We start from the raw sequence: 14250 nt of genomic DNA, 5'->3' as shown, positions 1-14250 counted from the left end.
CAAGTGTCTGAGTCTTCACTATCTTTTTAAGGCTTTATTTATTAGAGAGAAGGAGAGTGTATGCAAGTGGGGTGAGGCGCAGAGGGAGAGGGACAAGCAGATCCTGCACTGAGTATAAGCCTGATGCAGGACTCAATCTCTGACCCTGAGATCATGATCTGAGCTGAAATTAAGAGCCAGACACTTAAGCGACTGAGCCACCCAGGCACCCTGAGTCTTCATTACATTTAAAAGACCAAAAAAAATAAATGAATAAAAATAAAAAATAAAAGACCAAGGAGGGGATCCCTGGGTGGCTCAGCAGTTCAGCGCCTGCCTTTGGCCCAAGGCGTGATCCTGGAGTCCCGGGATCAAGTCCCATGTCGGGCTCCTGGCATGGAGCCTGCTTCTCCCTCTGCCTGTGTCTCTGCCTCTCTCTATGTCTCTCATGAATAAATAAATACAATCTTTTAAAAAATAGAAAAAATTAAAAGTAAAAGACCAATGACATTTGTTGATTTTAAGTTGATTTTGTTCTTCGTGCTGTTGAATTTTCAGAGCTCTTTATATATGGTGGATTTTAGTCGTCTATTGATTAGAACTCCTGCACATGAGAATAAGCACTGCCAAGGACATCAGGTGTCCTACCTGTGCAGAGCTCCTCCAGGAGCCAGAAACAAAAGACTAAGGCCAGATGGAAAGAATTGAAAAGGACAAGTAGGAGACTAAGAAGGAATCTTTATTGCTAATCTCCTGGGCTACAACCATCAGCTCCCATTCCAGACTCCTCAGGGGATCCTGGAAATACGAAGCAGCATATAAGGATAGATTTCCGGGGCAGGGTCCGGGATCTTTTTGTTGGCCGCCTGCTCCAAGATGTTCAGGATGAGACCATGGGTCTCCTGGCAGAGATCCGTACCCAGGAAAGCCTCCAGTCGCTCACGCCATGCTGCCAGTTTCGGCCGTCCCTCAAAGAGGTCAAAGCCAACAGCCACAGGCTGCAGGGACAAACGATGGTAAGATTACAGTGATCCTGAGGCCCCAATGCCAGGACCACTGGCACAGGTGTCAGGTCCCTTTCCCACCCCTTAGCTGAGGCCCAGCGCCATGTGGCCAGTCTCGGCCCAAGAGCACCTGCGTGAAACACCACACACAGGAGAGAAGCAGAAAGTCAGAGCAAAAGCAAGCACCAGTTTAGACAGAAACCTGCTCTGCAATTCTGGGCAAATACCCAGCTTTCTCTAGGCCTCAGCATTTCTGTCTAGTGAGGGTGGCAACAGGAGGGATGCTGCCCACAGATGCTGCTCCACCGGCCATGCTCACACCTGTATCAGCTCCTCCAGTGCCATGAGGTCGGCCAGTGTCACGTCCTGGCCTGTGAGGAAGGCCTGGTCCCTCAGGAACTTGTCCTCTAGCTGCTGCAGCGCCCGGTCGATGGCGGCCCTGTTACGCTGCACCTTCTCCTCAGGCAAGTGGACCCCAATGAGCGGTGCCAACACCTGATGGGCAAAGGGTGGGCTCAGGTGTGGTCCCCACCCCCAGGTCCCCGGCAGCCAACACCCCGCAGATGGCTCTCCTCACCTGAATCCAAAGGGGCGCGCCGAAGGTGCCACGGACGCAGTCGGCATGCCAGCCCAGGTACTCATGGATGCGGGCACGGGCCTGGAGGTTGGAGGGGTACCAGTGGTCCGCCGTCGGGTACTTGCAGCTCAGGTATATCAAGATGGCAGTGCTGGGGAGAAGGGAGGAGCGGTGGCGGTGAGGATCCTGGGTCCCATGCCTCAGTGGGGCTCTGGGGCTCCTCTGGGCCTCCCCCCCATCTACAGCTCCCTGGGCACTGCCCCTGGTCTCCCCTGACTCTGCCCTCCCGTGTCTCCGTCCTTGGCTGTCTCTAGCATGGATGCTTGGCCAGACTGTCTGCTTTGCCCTTTCATCCCTGTGATACAGTGGCAGCCGCCCTGTGAGCTGGAGATTTGTCATCCCAGCTGCACGTGAGGAAGCTAAGGTTCAGAATAATTAAGTGACTAGTCTGAGGCTCAGAAAAGGCTCTCTGGGCCTCTGGAATCTTGCATCAAGGCCCCTGCATGTTCAAGTGTATGGGCTGAGGCCCAGGAGGGGAAGCATGTCCTCGGATCTGTCGTGGGTCCCCACTGACAGGTCCTCGGGCCGTCATGCCTGTAGTCACCCAACCTCTTGTCCTCAACCTGCCTGGTGGCTGACCCTGAGGTGTCCCCTCAGGTCCTGGCAGACTCTGGAGAGCAGCCTGAGGAGCCAGGAGAGGCCCTTTCAGCCTCCGTTTGTTGAACCTGCTCTATCCAACTGGACAAATGTCCCCATGTCCTCTTTTAGTGCCCTTCAATCTGGGGATGGGAAGGCCCTTGGGTCCAGAAGGAGAGGCTGAAGACAAGAGGGGTAAGAGCGATGCTGCGTCAGCCCCCAGACATCCTGGTCACCCCCAGCCCCAGCTCTACCCTTCCCTTTGCCCTCGCCTACCCCACGGGGTCCGAGAGGGCACAGGGCAGGCCAGCCAGAGGCCAGGTGGGCTGGGGGCTGGGACGAGGGGGTAGGAAGCACTGGAGGCAAGAGGGCTGGGCCTGGGGGGGAAGCACCTTTCGCTCAAGATGAAGTCCCCATCCTTGAGGGCAGGGACCTTGCACAGGCTGTTAATCTGGGAGAAATCCTTGCTCAGGAGCTGCCCTGTGGAGGAAGAAGTCAGCAAAGCTTAGAGCCAAGAACCGAGGCTCTGCGCTCTCCCTGTCGCCCCCAGTGGGCCCTGGGCCAGGCTGGGCCTCGGGTCAGGGGTGAGGGTGGCCTCCCTGCCCCGCCCGGTCCCAGGGCAGCTGAGGGGTCGGGGCGCAGGGGGGTTAGCTGACCAGGCCCCAGGAGGGCAGGGGGCAGGGAGCCAGAGAGGCCTCCGCGGTTCCCACCTCTAAACTCTCCCCTGGTGGCCAGCTCCCCAGGGTCTTTAGGACTTCAGGACTTTTTTTTTTTTTTTTTTAAGATTTCATTCATTTATTCATGAGAAACATGAGAGAGAGAGAGAGAGAGAGAGAGAGGCAGAGACACAGGCAGAGGGAGAAGCAGGCTCCCCGCAGGGAGCCTGACGTGGGACTCAATCCTGGGGCTCCGTCCAACCGCTGAGCCACCCAGGTGTCCCTGGGCTTCAGGACTTCAAATACAGGCTCTCAAGGCAGGAACTGTGAAAATCCAGTTCAGCATTTACTCCTCATTCCATAGAGAAGTAACATTATCCTCCTTCTCAGAGTGAAAGTTAAGGTTCAGAGAGTCCAGGCCACACATCAGAGGGCAGTCTCCAGTGGGAGATACCAGAGAACAAAGGCAAAAAAAAAAAATGCAGATAAAATCACATTTCCTCACAATTTGCAGCCCTTCCGTAAAATACCTGAGACGGGCAGAGTGTGACTTTTCTCAAAGAATTCACAACTGCCTTAAAGTTAATGCTTTGCTAGAGGTAAAAAGCAACCTAACCCTGACAATCAATACCAGACCTCCAGGATCCTCTAAGTCTTCTTTGACCTACAGAAGTCCCTTTAGGGACTCCCTTTATCTCTACACGCCACCCAAGTCCAAAATATATCATCAGTTGCACCTTATAAGGTGCAGCCCTTTCTCCATACGGTCCTATCCCCGTGCTTTAATAAAAGCACCTTTAAAATTTATTTATCTGCTTACCTACTTAAATATCTAAATCTATTTATTTAAGAGAGAGAGGGAGAGAACATGAGCAGGAAAGGCAGAGAGAGATAGAGAGAATCTCAAGCAGACTCCATGCTGAGCACAGAGCCCGAGGTGGGGCTCAATCTCATGACTCTGAGATCACCAGGTGAACCCAAACCAAGAGTCAGATGCTTAACCCACTGAGCCACCCAGGCGCCCCAGTCACTGACAGTTTCTGAATTTCAGAGGGTTCAGGTACAAAAAAGTTAAATGCTTCAATGTGTTCACAAAGGAATATTTTATCCTATTTCTGTATATCACGGATATCTAAAAGTTTCCTTAATCTGGAAGAGTAAAACAGAGAACCAGCAACATTTCAAACAGGAGTCACCAAAACTATAATCATCTTCCTCAGTTCACTTAGTCCTGTTAATTCGTTCTCAGTTTGAATGCAGCTTTTTTAGTTAGTTCTGGAAATTCTTACCCACTTTAGCTTTATTATGATTTTAAAGAAATCAAAATCCTGTATTTATCCAAAGCCCTTCTAATGACTTAATTTAACACATTTTGCAAGAGCACCAGAACAATAACCATAAATGACAAAGACTCAAAATGAACATGGCTAAAGATTCGATAGGAGTTTATTGTTAGGGATCCCTGGGTGGCACAGCGGTTTGGCGCCTGCCTTCAGGATCGAGTCCCACGGGCTGCCGGCATGGAGCCTGCTTCTCCCTCTGCCTGTATCTTTGACTCTGCCTCTCTCTCTCTCTCTCTCTCTGTGTGTGTGTCTATCACAAACAAATAAGATCTTAAAAAAAAAAGTAAAAAAAAAAAAAAAAAAGAATAGGATTAAAGAGGGGACACCAAGTTTCTAGATCTTATTACAATTCCGGCCAGTGTACTAGCTTCCAGCAGAAAGGCAGGTTAGGGATGCCTGGGTGGCTCAGAGGTTGAGCATCTGCCTTGGGGTCCTGGGATCGAGTCCCACAACAGGCTCCCTGCATGGATCCTGCTTCTCCCTCTGCCCTCCCCGCCTCATGAATAAATAAAAAAAATCTTTAAAAAAAATTCTTGGGATGCCTGGGTGGCTCAGTGGTTGAGCACCTGCCTTTGGCACAGGGCATGATCCTCGAGTCCCTGGATGAGTCCCACATTGGACTCCCTGAGGGGAGCCTGCTTCTCCCTCTGGCTATGTCTTTGTCTCTCTTTCTCCGTGTCTCTCAAGAATAAATAAATAGAATCTTTAAAAAAAATTCTTGAGGGGCACCTGGGTGGCTCGGGTCCTAACTAATCCCTGGGTCCTGGGATGGAGCTCCACCTCTGGCTTCCTGCTCAGCTGAGACTCTGCTTCTCCCTCTCCCTCTGCCCTTCCCTCTCGCTGTCTCTCAAATACATAAATAAAATCTTAAAAAAAAAATTCTGACCGGCGCTGCCCGGGGTAGGGGGTGGAGGGGGGTTCAGCGGTTTCCCGCCGCCTTGGGCCCAGGGCGTGATCCTGGAGACCCGGGATCGAGTCCCACGTCGGGGTTCAAGGAGTGATGAGTTACATACTTTTAATTTGGGGGAGAGTAAAAACGAAGTTTCCAAAAGGTTTTTCTCACGTTAAAGAAGACTTACGGGATTCTGGAGGTCTGGCTGTTGTCAAGCTAAGGTTGCCCTTTTATCTCTAGCAAAGCAGTAACAAGGCGACGGTGAGCGTTCTGGGAGGGAGGGCAGACGCGGCCCGTCCCAAGCACTGGTCAAGGGGCTACAAGTTGTATGGAAATTTAATTTTAATCTACATTTGTTTTGTCTTTGTTCTGCTCCGGGAGGCTACGGGGGCTAGGGAATCCTCTGGAAGGTGCGGAGGCTGCGGGGCCGGGGCCGGGGCCGGGGCGGGGGCGCGGAGGGGCGCGGAGGGGCGCGGGCTGGGGGCGGCAGGGATGGGGGGGGGCGGGGGCGGGGGCGGGCGGACAGCGACACCCCAAGGGCCGCCGGCCCACCTCTGAATATCTCCACGGGGCGCAGCTCGAAGGGGATGCCGTTCCTCTTGGCGAAGATGTAGACGGCGCGGCAGGGCTGGGACAGCAGGTCCAGGTAGAGCTCCAGGCCCATGGCGAGGCGGCGGGGCGGCGGGCGGCGGGCGGCGGCGCGGGCCGCCCCGGGTTATAGGGCCTGCGGCTCCGCCCCTCGGGGCCCCGCCCGCCCCGGCGCCCGCGGGCCCGGCCCCGACCCGGAAGGTCCGCGAGCCACGCGCCTGCGGGTGCTGCTGCGGGCGCCGCCGAGGGCGGGGGTGCGGGCGGCCCGCGCCGCCGCGAGGCCGCGCGGGGACCGCTGAGACCCCGGGGGATGGCGCGCTGGCGGGTGTGGCCCAGGCTGCCGAGAGGCGGCGCTGGAGGCAGGATTCAGGAAGAGTCGTCCGCAGGGGGAGCTGCCACCCGCAGGGCTGCCGTGGTGCGAGCTGCGGGTCGGCGACGGAGGGAAATGCCGGCTTGCGGGCCGGGGGGACCGCAGCCCAAAGCTAAGCGTCCCTCCTTCTCTTCTCGACCCTCACCCGCCCCTGGATGTGATCCCCGAGGCCGCCCCGTGCGGGCCCAGGGCCCGGCGCCAGCGCCAGCGCCAGCGCCAGCGCCAGCCCGATCTGGGAGGAACCCATCCTCTGCCCCGACCTGAGCAGGTGGCTTCAGAAGGCTTCCCTGGGATGTCTGAAGTCGCGGTCCAGGGGCGAGGAGGCGAACGTGGGCTTCCTAAGCCGGGCCCGCGCGTTGCGCTCAATTTCCAGCTCAGCAGGCAGGCTGGCCTGAGAGAGGCAGCTTAGTCACAGAGAAGGAGAGTTGGGAAGAAAACCAGCTCCTGATCCCAGTTCCCCTGTGGGCCAGCTGTACCTCTCCCTTATTGACAACGGAGTTTTCCAGGAAATCCCTCGTTTGCCCTAAACCACTTGGAACTGAGTTTCTGTCCCTTCTAAAGAAAAGAATCCTTGGGCAGCCCGGGTGGCTCAGTGGTTTACAGCCACCCTCAGCTCAGGGTGTGATCTTGGAGACCCAGGATCAAGTCCCACATTGGGCTCCCTGCATGGAGCCTGCTTCTCCCTCTGCCTGTGTCTCTGCCTCTCTCTCTCTCTCTCTCTCTATCATGAATAAATAAATAAAATCTTTAAAAGAAAGAAAGAAAAGAATCCTGGCAGTCAGCAAGGAGGGTCCAGGTGCATAGTGGCAGAAATTTAGATAAATTATGGCCTGCAAAATAAATAAATAATAAATAAATACAATGAATTATGGCCTGCAGGTGTGTGTGGAAGGCAGACTTTGTAAACCATGAACTTGGATATTTAGTTGACAGTTCCAAACAAAGTGTTCAGGGAGTGTGGCCTGTTTCTTCTTCCTGCTATCAGTATAATATGTGAGCAGAGAGATTGAGGGAAGAACTGTCAAGCAAGAAAACTGAACCTGAACATGAGGATTTGAGGGAATCCTTAGCCTATTCAGGTTGCAAGGACCCCTAAAATTAGGAGGCTCACTATCAGGAAAGCACAACTCAGCCTCTCCTGGAGGTCACTGATGAGTTTTATACATGCACACCTCGGCTTCTTTGGGCTTGAAGTGTGTGTGCTGTATACAGGGCGGCGGCGGGGGGGCGAGTAGGGCAAAGTGAGGGGATATATGGTGGTGTTGGGGTGGGGCACCTATACGTGCTTGCTGAGAGTATGGAGGGCATGGTACAAAAACCTGAGTTTAAATCCTGACTCTGTCACTCAATAGCTACATGACCCGGAGCACGTTATGAACTTCTTTGAGTCCTGGTGTCCTTTGCTATCAAACATGCTAATTCCTCCACTCAGACTCAGGTCTGTTGTAAGACATAACTTTCAAAATATCTATATAAAATCACTGAGCCCTGTGCCTCAATTAGATGTTAGCTTCCTTCTTTCTACTTGTATTTTTATCGCTGCTTTTGTGTTTGTTTTTTAAAGATTGTATTTATTTATTCATGAGAGACACACTGAGAGAGAGAGGCAGAGACATAGGCAGAGGGAGAAGCAGGCTCCATGCAGGGAGCCCGGTGTGGGACTCAATCCCAGGACCCCAGGACCACGCCCTGGGCCGAAGGCAGGCTCTCAACTGCTGAGCTACCCAGGCGTCCCTTTATCACCGCTTCGTGTGCTCATTTTCATATTGCTACAAAGTCCATCATCTACTTGTAATTCCTTCAGCATAATATTCCATCAGGTTTGTATATATCTCATAGGTGGGCCCAATAGAGTGATATTTATTATGTCACTAAATTTGACTCCCCAAATAGGCACATGCGTCAATCTTTCTACCTTTTGTATGTGACACCCTTCTCCTGACCGGCACCTGTACCCACTTCCTGTCCTCCTTGCTACCTTGAAACTTCCAGCACTGTGACAGTGCTCAGTCCGAGCCCCGAGATCAGGCCCTCCTCGAAGGATCTGTTCCATAACTCTGGTCTAACAGGACAGTGAGGGGTTGAAGAAAGCAAACTCCCAGGCTTTGGATGAGATAGGCCTGCAAACAGGGCCATTTTCAGCTTCTGTGTTGAAGCTCCCCATGAGGCAAGGTCCAGGTGAACCGGGTACAACCGGATAATAAGCCTTTATTATCCCCTGCCATTGAAGTCACACAGGGTATGCTTAATTAGTCCCAACGATGAGCTGTGACAACGTGTGTGAGATATTGCCAACTAGAGAAGCTCATTAGAGACTTTGCCCAGGGCTTTTTTGGAGGCTTTTCTTGATCCCGTGCCTGGCACATGTCCAAATTCCAGACTCCCAAGAGGAAAGAATAAACCATATTGGTTGGACCAACAATTTAGGTACAGTGAGCTACTCTTGATGGTCTGAAGTTAATAATGATGGGAAGCCTCCCAGAATATACCCCTATGGAGAGCCAACCTGGAAAGCAGACCTTTCACAAAATAGCAATCAGGCCTGTTATATTAACTTTTCTGTGCAGTCTACCCCTCAGTCCTTGGCCAAGGTGTCTTCACAGCAAAATTATCATCAGTAGAACCCCACATGACTGGATGAGACCAGTATGCAGTACTGATCTCAGTTATGCCTTTTTTGGGATCCTGGACTTAGCTGATCACAAGAAAGCCCACTAACCATCAAGATCATCTTCATATGCTGGATAGTTTCTTCCTTCAGTTTTTTTTTTTTTTTTAATGTATTCACGAGGGACACAGAAAGACATTTTTGTATGACTTAACCAGAAAGATATATCATGTTATGGAAATGATTGGGTTAAAATCCTGAAGTTGCGACAATTTCTAATGGGTTTGCATAACCTTCCACCCCTGTTGTCCTGATTATGTAACCAGTCCTAGAAAAGATTAATCTTTCTCTGACAACAGCTTTTAAGTCATACTGCCTTCCTACTGTGTGTGTACTGGGGGAAGGGGAGAAATGGAGAGTCAGATGATCAGGGTATTGCTGCCCTCATCCTGAAAAGCCATCAGACAACAGCAGTGAGACATCCCAGAGAACAGGTCAGGAGTCCCATCTGGGCAGAGGGGTCATAGTCCCTGCAATGTGCCCTCCCTCGATTCCCAGCTTTCGTGGGATTCACAGGTGAGGAATGGGGTCAATTTGAATGCACAGCAGAACAGCATATGGTCCAAACAGAAAATAAGCCCTTTTGTGCAGGCATGTGTTTGTGACCCAAGTCAGGGCAGCCAGCACCCATGATGTTTTCGTAGTTGTTAAAAAAGAGACAGCAGACCCAAAAGGGACTCACTCATGCTGAACCTCACGTAAGAAAACTAAGACTTAAATATCTAACCTAATGGCAGCTTTGACCACCCTCCCAATAGTGTAATCTTTAACTACTTAATATGGAATTACATGGTCAGCACTAATAAAATAATCTGCCCAGTGGACCTATTCTGTCCTCTTTAGGAGGTGTCTTCACCGGAAACAATACATTTTTGGCATAATTTCCTTTTTCTACCTCCTTTCTGCTTTTAAAACCCTTTCCTGGGCAGCCCCGGTGGCACAGCGGTTTAGTGCCACTTGCAGCCCAGGTGTGATTCCGGAGACCTGGGATTGAGTCCCTTGTCAGGCTCCCTGCATGGAGCCTGCTTCTCTCTCTGCCTGTCTCTGCCTCTCTCTCTCTCTCTCTCTCTCTCTCTCTCTCTCTTTATGAATAATAAATAAAATCTTTTAAAAATAAAAAAATAAAAAATAAAACCCTTTCCTTTTTTAGGTGCACCTGGGTGGCTCAGTCGGTTAAGCATCTGCCTTTGGGTCCTGCTCAGTGGGGCATCTGCTTGTCCCTCTCCTTCTGTCCCTTCCCCACCACTTGTGCATCCTCTCTCTCAAATAAATAAGTAATTTTTTTTTTAACTTTCCTTTTGGGACGCCTGGGTGGCTCAGCAGTTGAGCATCTGCCTTTGACTCAGGGTGTGATCCTGGGGTCCGGGATCGAGTCACACATCGGGCTCCTGTGGGGAGCCTGCTTCTTCTTCTGCCTGTGTCTCTGCCTTTCTCTGTGTCTCTCATGAATAACTAAATAAATAATTTTATTTTTATTTGACTTTGCATGAGAATAAATAAAATAAAAATTTTTGTTTATTTATTCATGAGAGACATAGAGAGAGAAAGGTAGAGACACAGGCAGAGGGAAAAGTAGGCTCCCTGCAGGAATCCTGATGTGGGACCCGATCCCAGTACCCGGGGATCACGTCCTGAGCTGAAGGCAGATGCTCAACCACCCATGCATCCCCAACCTTCTTCTCGTATAACTAGCTGGAGCTCTTTTCTACTTGCTACTTGGGATGCTACTCACTTCATGAATTGTTGAGTAAAATCAATTTGATCTTTATATTTACTCATTGAGTGCCTGGATGGTTCAGTTGGTTAGGCATCCACCTCTTGATTTTGGCTCAGGTCATGATCTCCAGGTTATGAGAATGAGCCCTGAGTGGGACTCTGCCCTGGGCAGAGTGCCTGCTTAAGATTCTCCCTCTCCCTCTGCCGCTCTGCTGCCCCCACCCCATCTTGCGAGCTTGTACACACACGCATGCTCTCTTTCTCCAAAAAAAAAAAAATAATAATGAAATTGCAGCCTAGGGGGCAAGATAAATAGCCTCTGTTAAATAACAAAATATATAGCATGCCTGACACATGTTGCTGAGATGCTTTGCTGACCCAGACCAGGGAAGGGAAACACTGATGCCAGAAAGACAAATTCATCGGTCTTGAAGTTTACCCAGTGCCTGACCAATCAGAAGAACCTGCAACCCCATGCCTCTTACTTTTGATTTTTTTTTTTTTCCCTTAAAAACCCTCACTTACAAGCCATCAGAGAGTTTGGGACTTTTAAACGTGCACTCCCAATTCTAGGTGAGCCACACCAATTAACAGCCCATCTCTCTTCATGCAAAAACTCAGTGTTCTTGTTTGACCTACTGCATATTGGGCAGATGAACAAATTCTGGTGGTTTGGTTGAATAAGCTAGCACAGTTCCTACTCAGGCTGAATTAGGCCCCAGCTGATAGTATCAGATTTGAGCTTAGAGTCCACTCTGGGCAATTAAGATTGGATCTGAGTCAGGATTCCAAAAAAGCCGGTGGCTTTTCTTCTAAGATATTGCAGGGCCAGACAGCAGAGTAGGTTCTGAATCCAAATGGCAAGTAAGATTTCCCTAAGTCCTTTATACTTTCTCTGACTTAGAGTCTGAAATTAACCTCCCACCCTGGCCAAAAAATATGTATGTCCATCAGGCTGGAAGATCCATTAGCCTCAAAGGATCATACACCTGATTTCATAAGAGCTCTCTCAAACACCTTTTTAAAACTCCAAATGTATATTTCCTTTTTTTTTTTTTGTTTAAGATTTTATTTATTTATTCATGAGAGACGCAGAAAGAGAGGCAGAGACATAGGCAGAGGGAGTAGCAGGCCCCATGCAGGGAGTTCCCCATGTGGGACGGGAATCCAGGATCACGCCCTGAGCCAAAGGCAGACGCCCAACTGCTGGGCTACCCAGGTGTCCCCCAAATATGTATCTCCATGTGAAGATTGTCACTGTTCTCTACATCATCCTTTTTTCCAGAGGCTCCAAGAGGCAAAAACCACTGGCTATGGAAACTTGTTGTTTTTTCAATACTCAAAAGAATTTAAATGTTAACCAGCCCACTGGCAAAAAGCAAGGAAGTTGTGCCTCATATTACTTTTTCATCCCAGCTTTCCCTGATTGGGATGATCCCTCTAACATTTATGAAATTAAAGTATATGACATTTTATATCAGTTGTACTATGGATCTAGATTGTTTTGTTTTGAATATTTTATTTATTCATGAGAGACAGAGAGAGAGAGGCAGAGACACAGGCAGAGGGAGAAGCAGGTTCCATGCAGGGAGCCCGATATGGGACTCGATCCCGGGACTCCAGGATCATGCCCTGGGCCAAAGGCAGGCGCTAAACTGCTGAGCCACCCAGGGTCCCTGGATCTAGATTGTTAGAAAGAAAATTATGGGTCCAATATGGAGTCATATATGTTGGGAGCCCCATGTGCGCAAACCAAGACTTAATACGTAACCTAACTGCAGTTCCAGCACCCGAGGACCATAATCTTTAGCCAATCAACATGGGGTTTCCTGGTCCACATCAGAAAATTTACTGACAATCCCTTCCATTCCCCTAAGGAGAGTGACTTTGTCTAAAACAATGGATTCTCTGGTAGTAATTTCCTTTCTGCTCCCTCTCTACTTTTAAAAACCTTTCCTTTTCTGCAGCTCGATGCAGCCCCTTTCCCTTTACTAGATGGGGTGTGGCCAGATCAATGAATCATTTAACAGAGCCAATTTGATCTTTTACATTAATCAGTTGCATTTTCGTTGTTTAACCAAGTGCAAATAGCTACAAAATACAAAGCCATTTTTTAAAAACCCTCCCCTCCTTTTTTTCCCCATGGCAAGTTTGCTTAAACCCTTGGCAGCAAATCCAGCATTTACTGGGTTAACAGGCTCTAGGAAAGCCCCGGGTTAGAATCTGAGGGGAACTGCAGCTGGGCCTAAGAAGCATTGCGGTGTGTTTTTTTCCCTCCTCTTGCTTGTAGCAAAACTTTGCATCGGCCCAATGAATGGATTAACTTTTTCCCCCATCTCATTTGGAGGAACAAGCAGGGCAAACTTTTAACTTCTTTGGCTCTCCAAAAGTTCACCTTTGAGCATTGAGGGGGGCCTTTTGATTCCTGATGCCAGGAGGTAGACCGGAGGGAGCCGGGACCAGCCAAGAGGATCCTTGGCTTTAGGACAGGATGGAAATCAAACCTGAGGCAACAGGAAGTGAGAGTTCATTGAAGATAAAGAGAGAGCAGAGAACAGAAAGAGGGAGCATCCAGGATACTTGGAAAGGAGGGAGTCTCTTCTATGCTCAGAGTCTACAGTTGCTACCAGGGATGGTGATCTGGTGCACGTGTTCTCAGGCATCCAGGAACCACTTAGAAGAAAGACGATGGCCCAAGTGTCCTTCCTCAGAGCCAGGAGGGTCTTGGCATTGCTGTCTAGCTCAGGTGGTCTGACATAGACATAGGGTAGCTTCCTCCACTCACTGTTGCCTGGTTCTTCTTTAGATGTTATTTAACCTCGAGCAGCATCAAGTCCTTGTGCTTTATAAAGAGTATGTATGCTATTTACAAGGCGTGTGTAAATTGGGGTGCACATCCTAGCAAGAATGAAAGGAGGGAAAAGCAGTTTTTTTGGAGCTTTTCGGTTTCCCTGTCTTATCTCCCCTCTATGGGATTTTTAACCTCCTTATTCTTTGTAAAAAAAAAAAAATTAAGTATTTTATTTTTTACTTTTAAGAGAGAGATGGGGGAGGGGGAGGGGCAGAGAGAGAGGGAGAGAGAGAATCCCAAGCAGGCTCCTCACCCAATGCAGAGCCCAGCTGGGGGCTTGATCCCACAACCACAACCTAAGCCAAAACCAAGAGTCAGACACCCAACTGACTGAGCCAACCAGGCACCCCCCTCCTTATTCTAAAGGGATGTTGAAGGGCAAAGGTCTCATCTTCTGTAACTTCTTCAGACTGAAAAAGATTGTAGACTCTGCCTATTGGGAGGCATAAAAATTCCGAGCTATCAGGACCCCTGGGTGGCTCAGTGGTTGAGTGCCTGCCTTTGGCTCATGTCATAATCTTGGGGCCCCTGGATCGAGTCCACATCCTGCTCCCTGTGAGGAGCCTGCTTCTCCCTCTGCCTATGTCTCTGCCTCTCTCTGTGTGGTTCTCATGAATAAATAAATAAAATCTTAAAGAAAAAAAAAAGACCAATGAGCAGAGTGCCTGGCTGGCTCAGTTGGAAGAGCATGTGACTTTTAATCTCAGGGTCATGAGTTCGAGCCCCATGTTGGATATAAAGATTACTAAAATAAATTAATTTGTTAAAAAAAAAAAGACTTAGGAAAATATGTTTGATTCTGGACAAGTGAACCCAATCTGAACGTACTTTTGGATTTTACTTCTAAGAAGTAGGGAGTTAAAGTTAAACCTTCCCAGAGTTAAACCTTCCCAAAGTTAAACTTTGGTATGAGCTGATCTTCATGTGATCCATTTTTCTTTTTTCTTTTTTTAAGATTTTATTTATTTAT

At 49.5% G+C, this 14250-nt stretch overlaps 1 protein-coding gene and 1 non-coding gene across 2 annotated transcripts; one reads left to right on the top strand and one right to left on the bottom strand.

Moving 5' to 3' along the window:
- Positions 1-697: 697 nt before the first annotated feature.
- On the bottom strand, positions 698-5799 carry GSTT2B (glutathione S-transferase theta 2B). The gene is made up of 5 exons (XM_041728340.1): positions 5640-5799; positions 2589-2676; positions 1561-1711; positions 1305-1478; positions 698-977 (listed from the first exon to the last, which is right to left on the bottom strand). Exons 1-5 carry the CDS (start codon positions 5749-5751, stop codon positions 768-770), a joined length of 735 nt encoding a protein of 244 aa, XP_041584274.1. The 5' UTR covers positions 5752-5799; the 3' UTR covers positions 698-767.
- Positions 5800-13943: 8144 nt separating this feature from the next.
- TRNAK-UUU lies at positions 13944-14016 on the top strand. Its single transcript has one exon. It is a non-coding gene; the product is annotated as a tRNA-Lys (tRNA).
- The last annotated feature ends 234 nt before the right edge of the window (positions 14017-14250 follow it).

Source organism: Vulpes lagopus, chromosome 14 (genome assembly GCF_018345385.1).
Source record: "Vulpes lagopus strain Blue_001 chromosome 14, ASM1834538v1, whole genome shotgun sequence".
Classification (NCBI taxonomy): Eukaryota; Metazoa; Chordata; class Mammalia; order Carnivora; family Canidae; genus Vulpes; species Vulpes lagopus.
This window is presented reverse-complemented; position numbering and strand designations above follow the sequence as displayed.

Bases quoted from the DNA above. Each gene is read 5' to 3' on its own strand.
- GSTT2B (XM_041728340.1), bottom strand. From the start codon at position 5,751: ATGGGCCTGGAGCTCTACCTGGACCTGCTGTCCCAGCCCTGCCGCGCC. The intron at 2,677-5,639 runs GTGGGCCGGCGG...CTTCCTCCACAG, and splicing joins CCCCGTGGAGATATTCAGAG to GGCAGCTCCTGAGCAAGGAT. The intron at 978-1,304 runs GTGTGAGCATGG...TTGTCCCTGCAG, and splicing joins CACTGGAGGAGCTGATACAG to CCTGTGGCTGTTGGCTTTGA.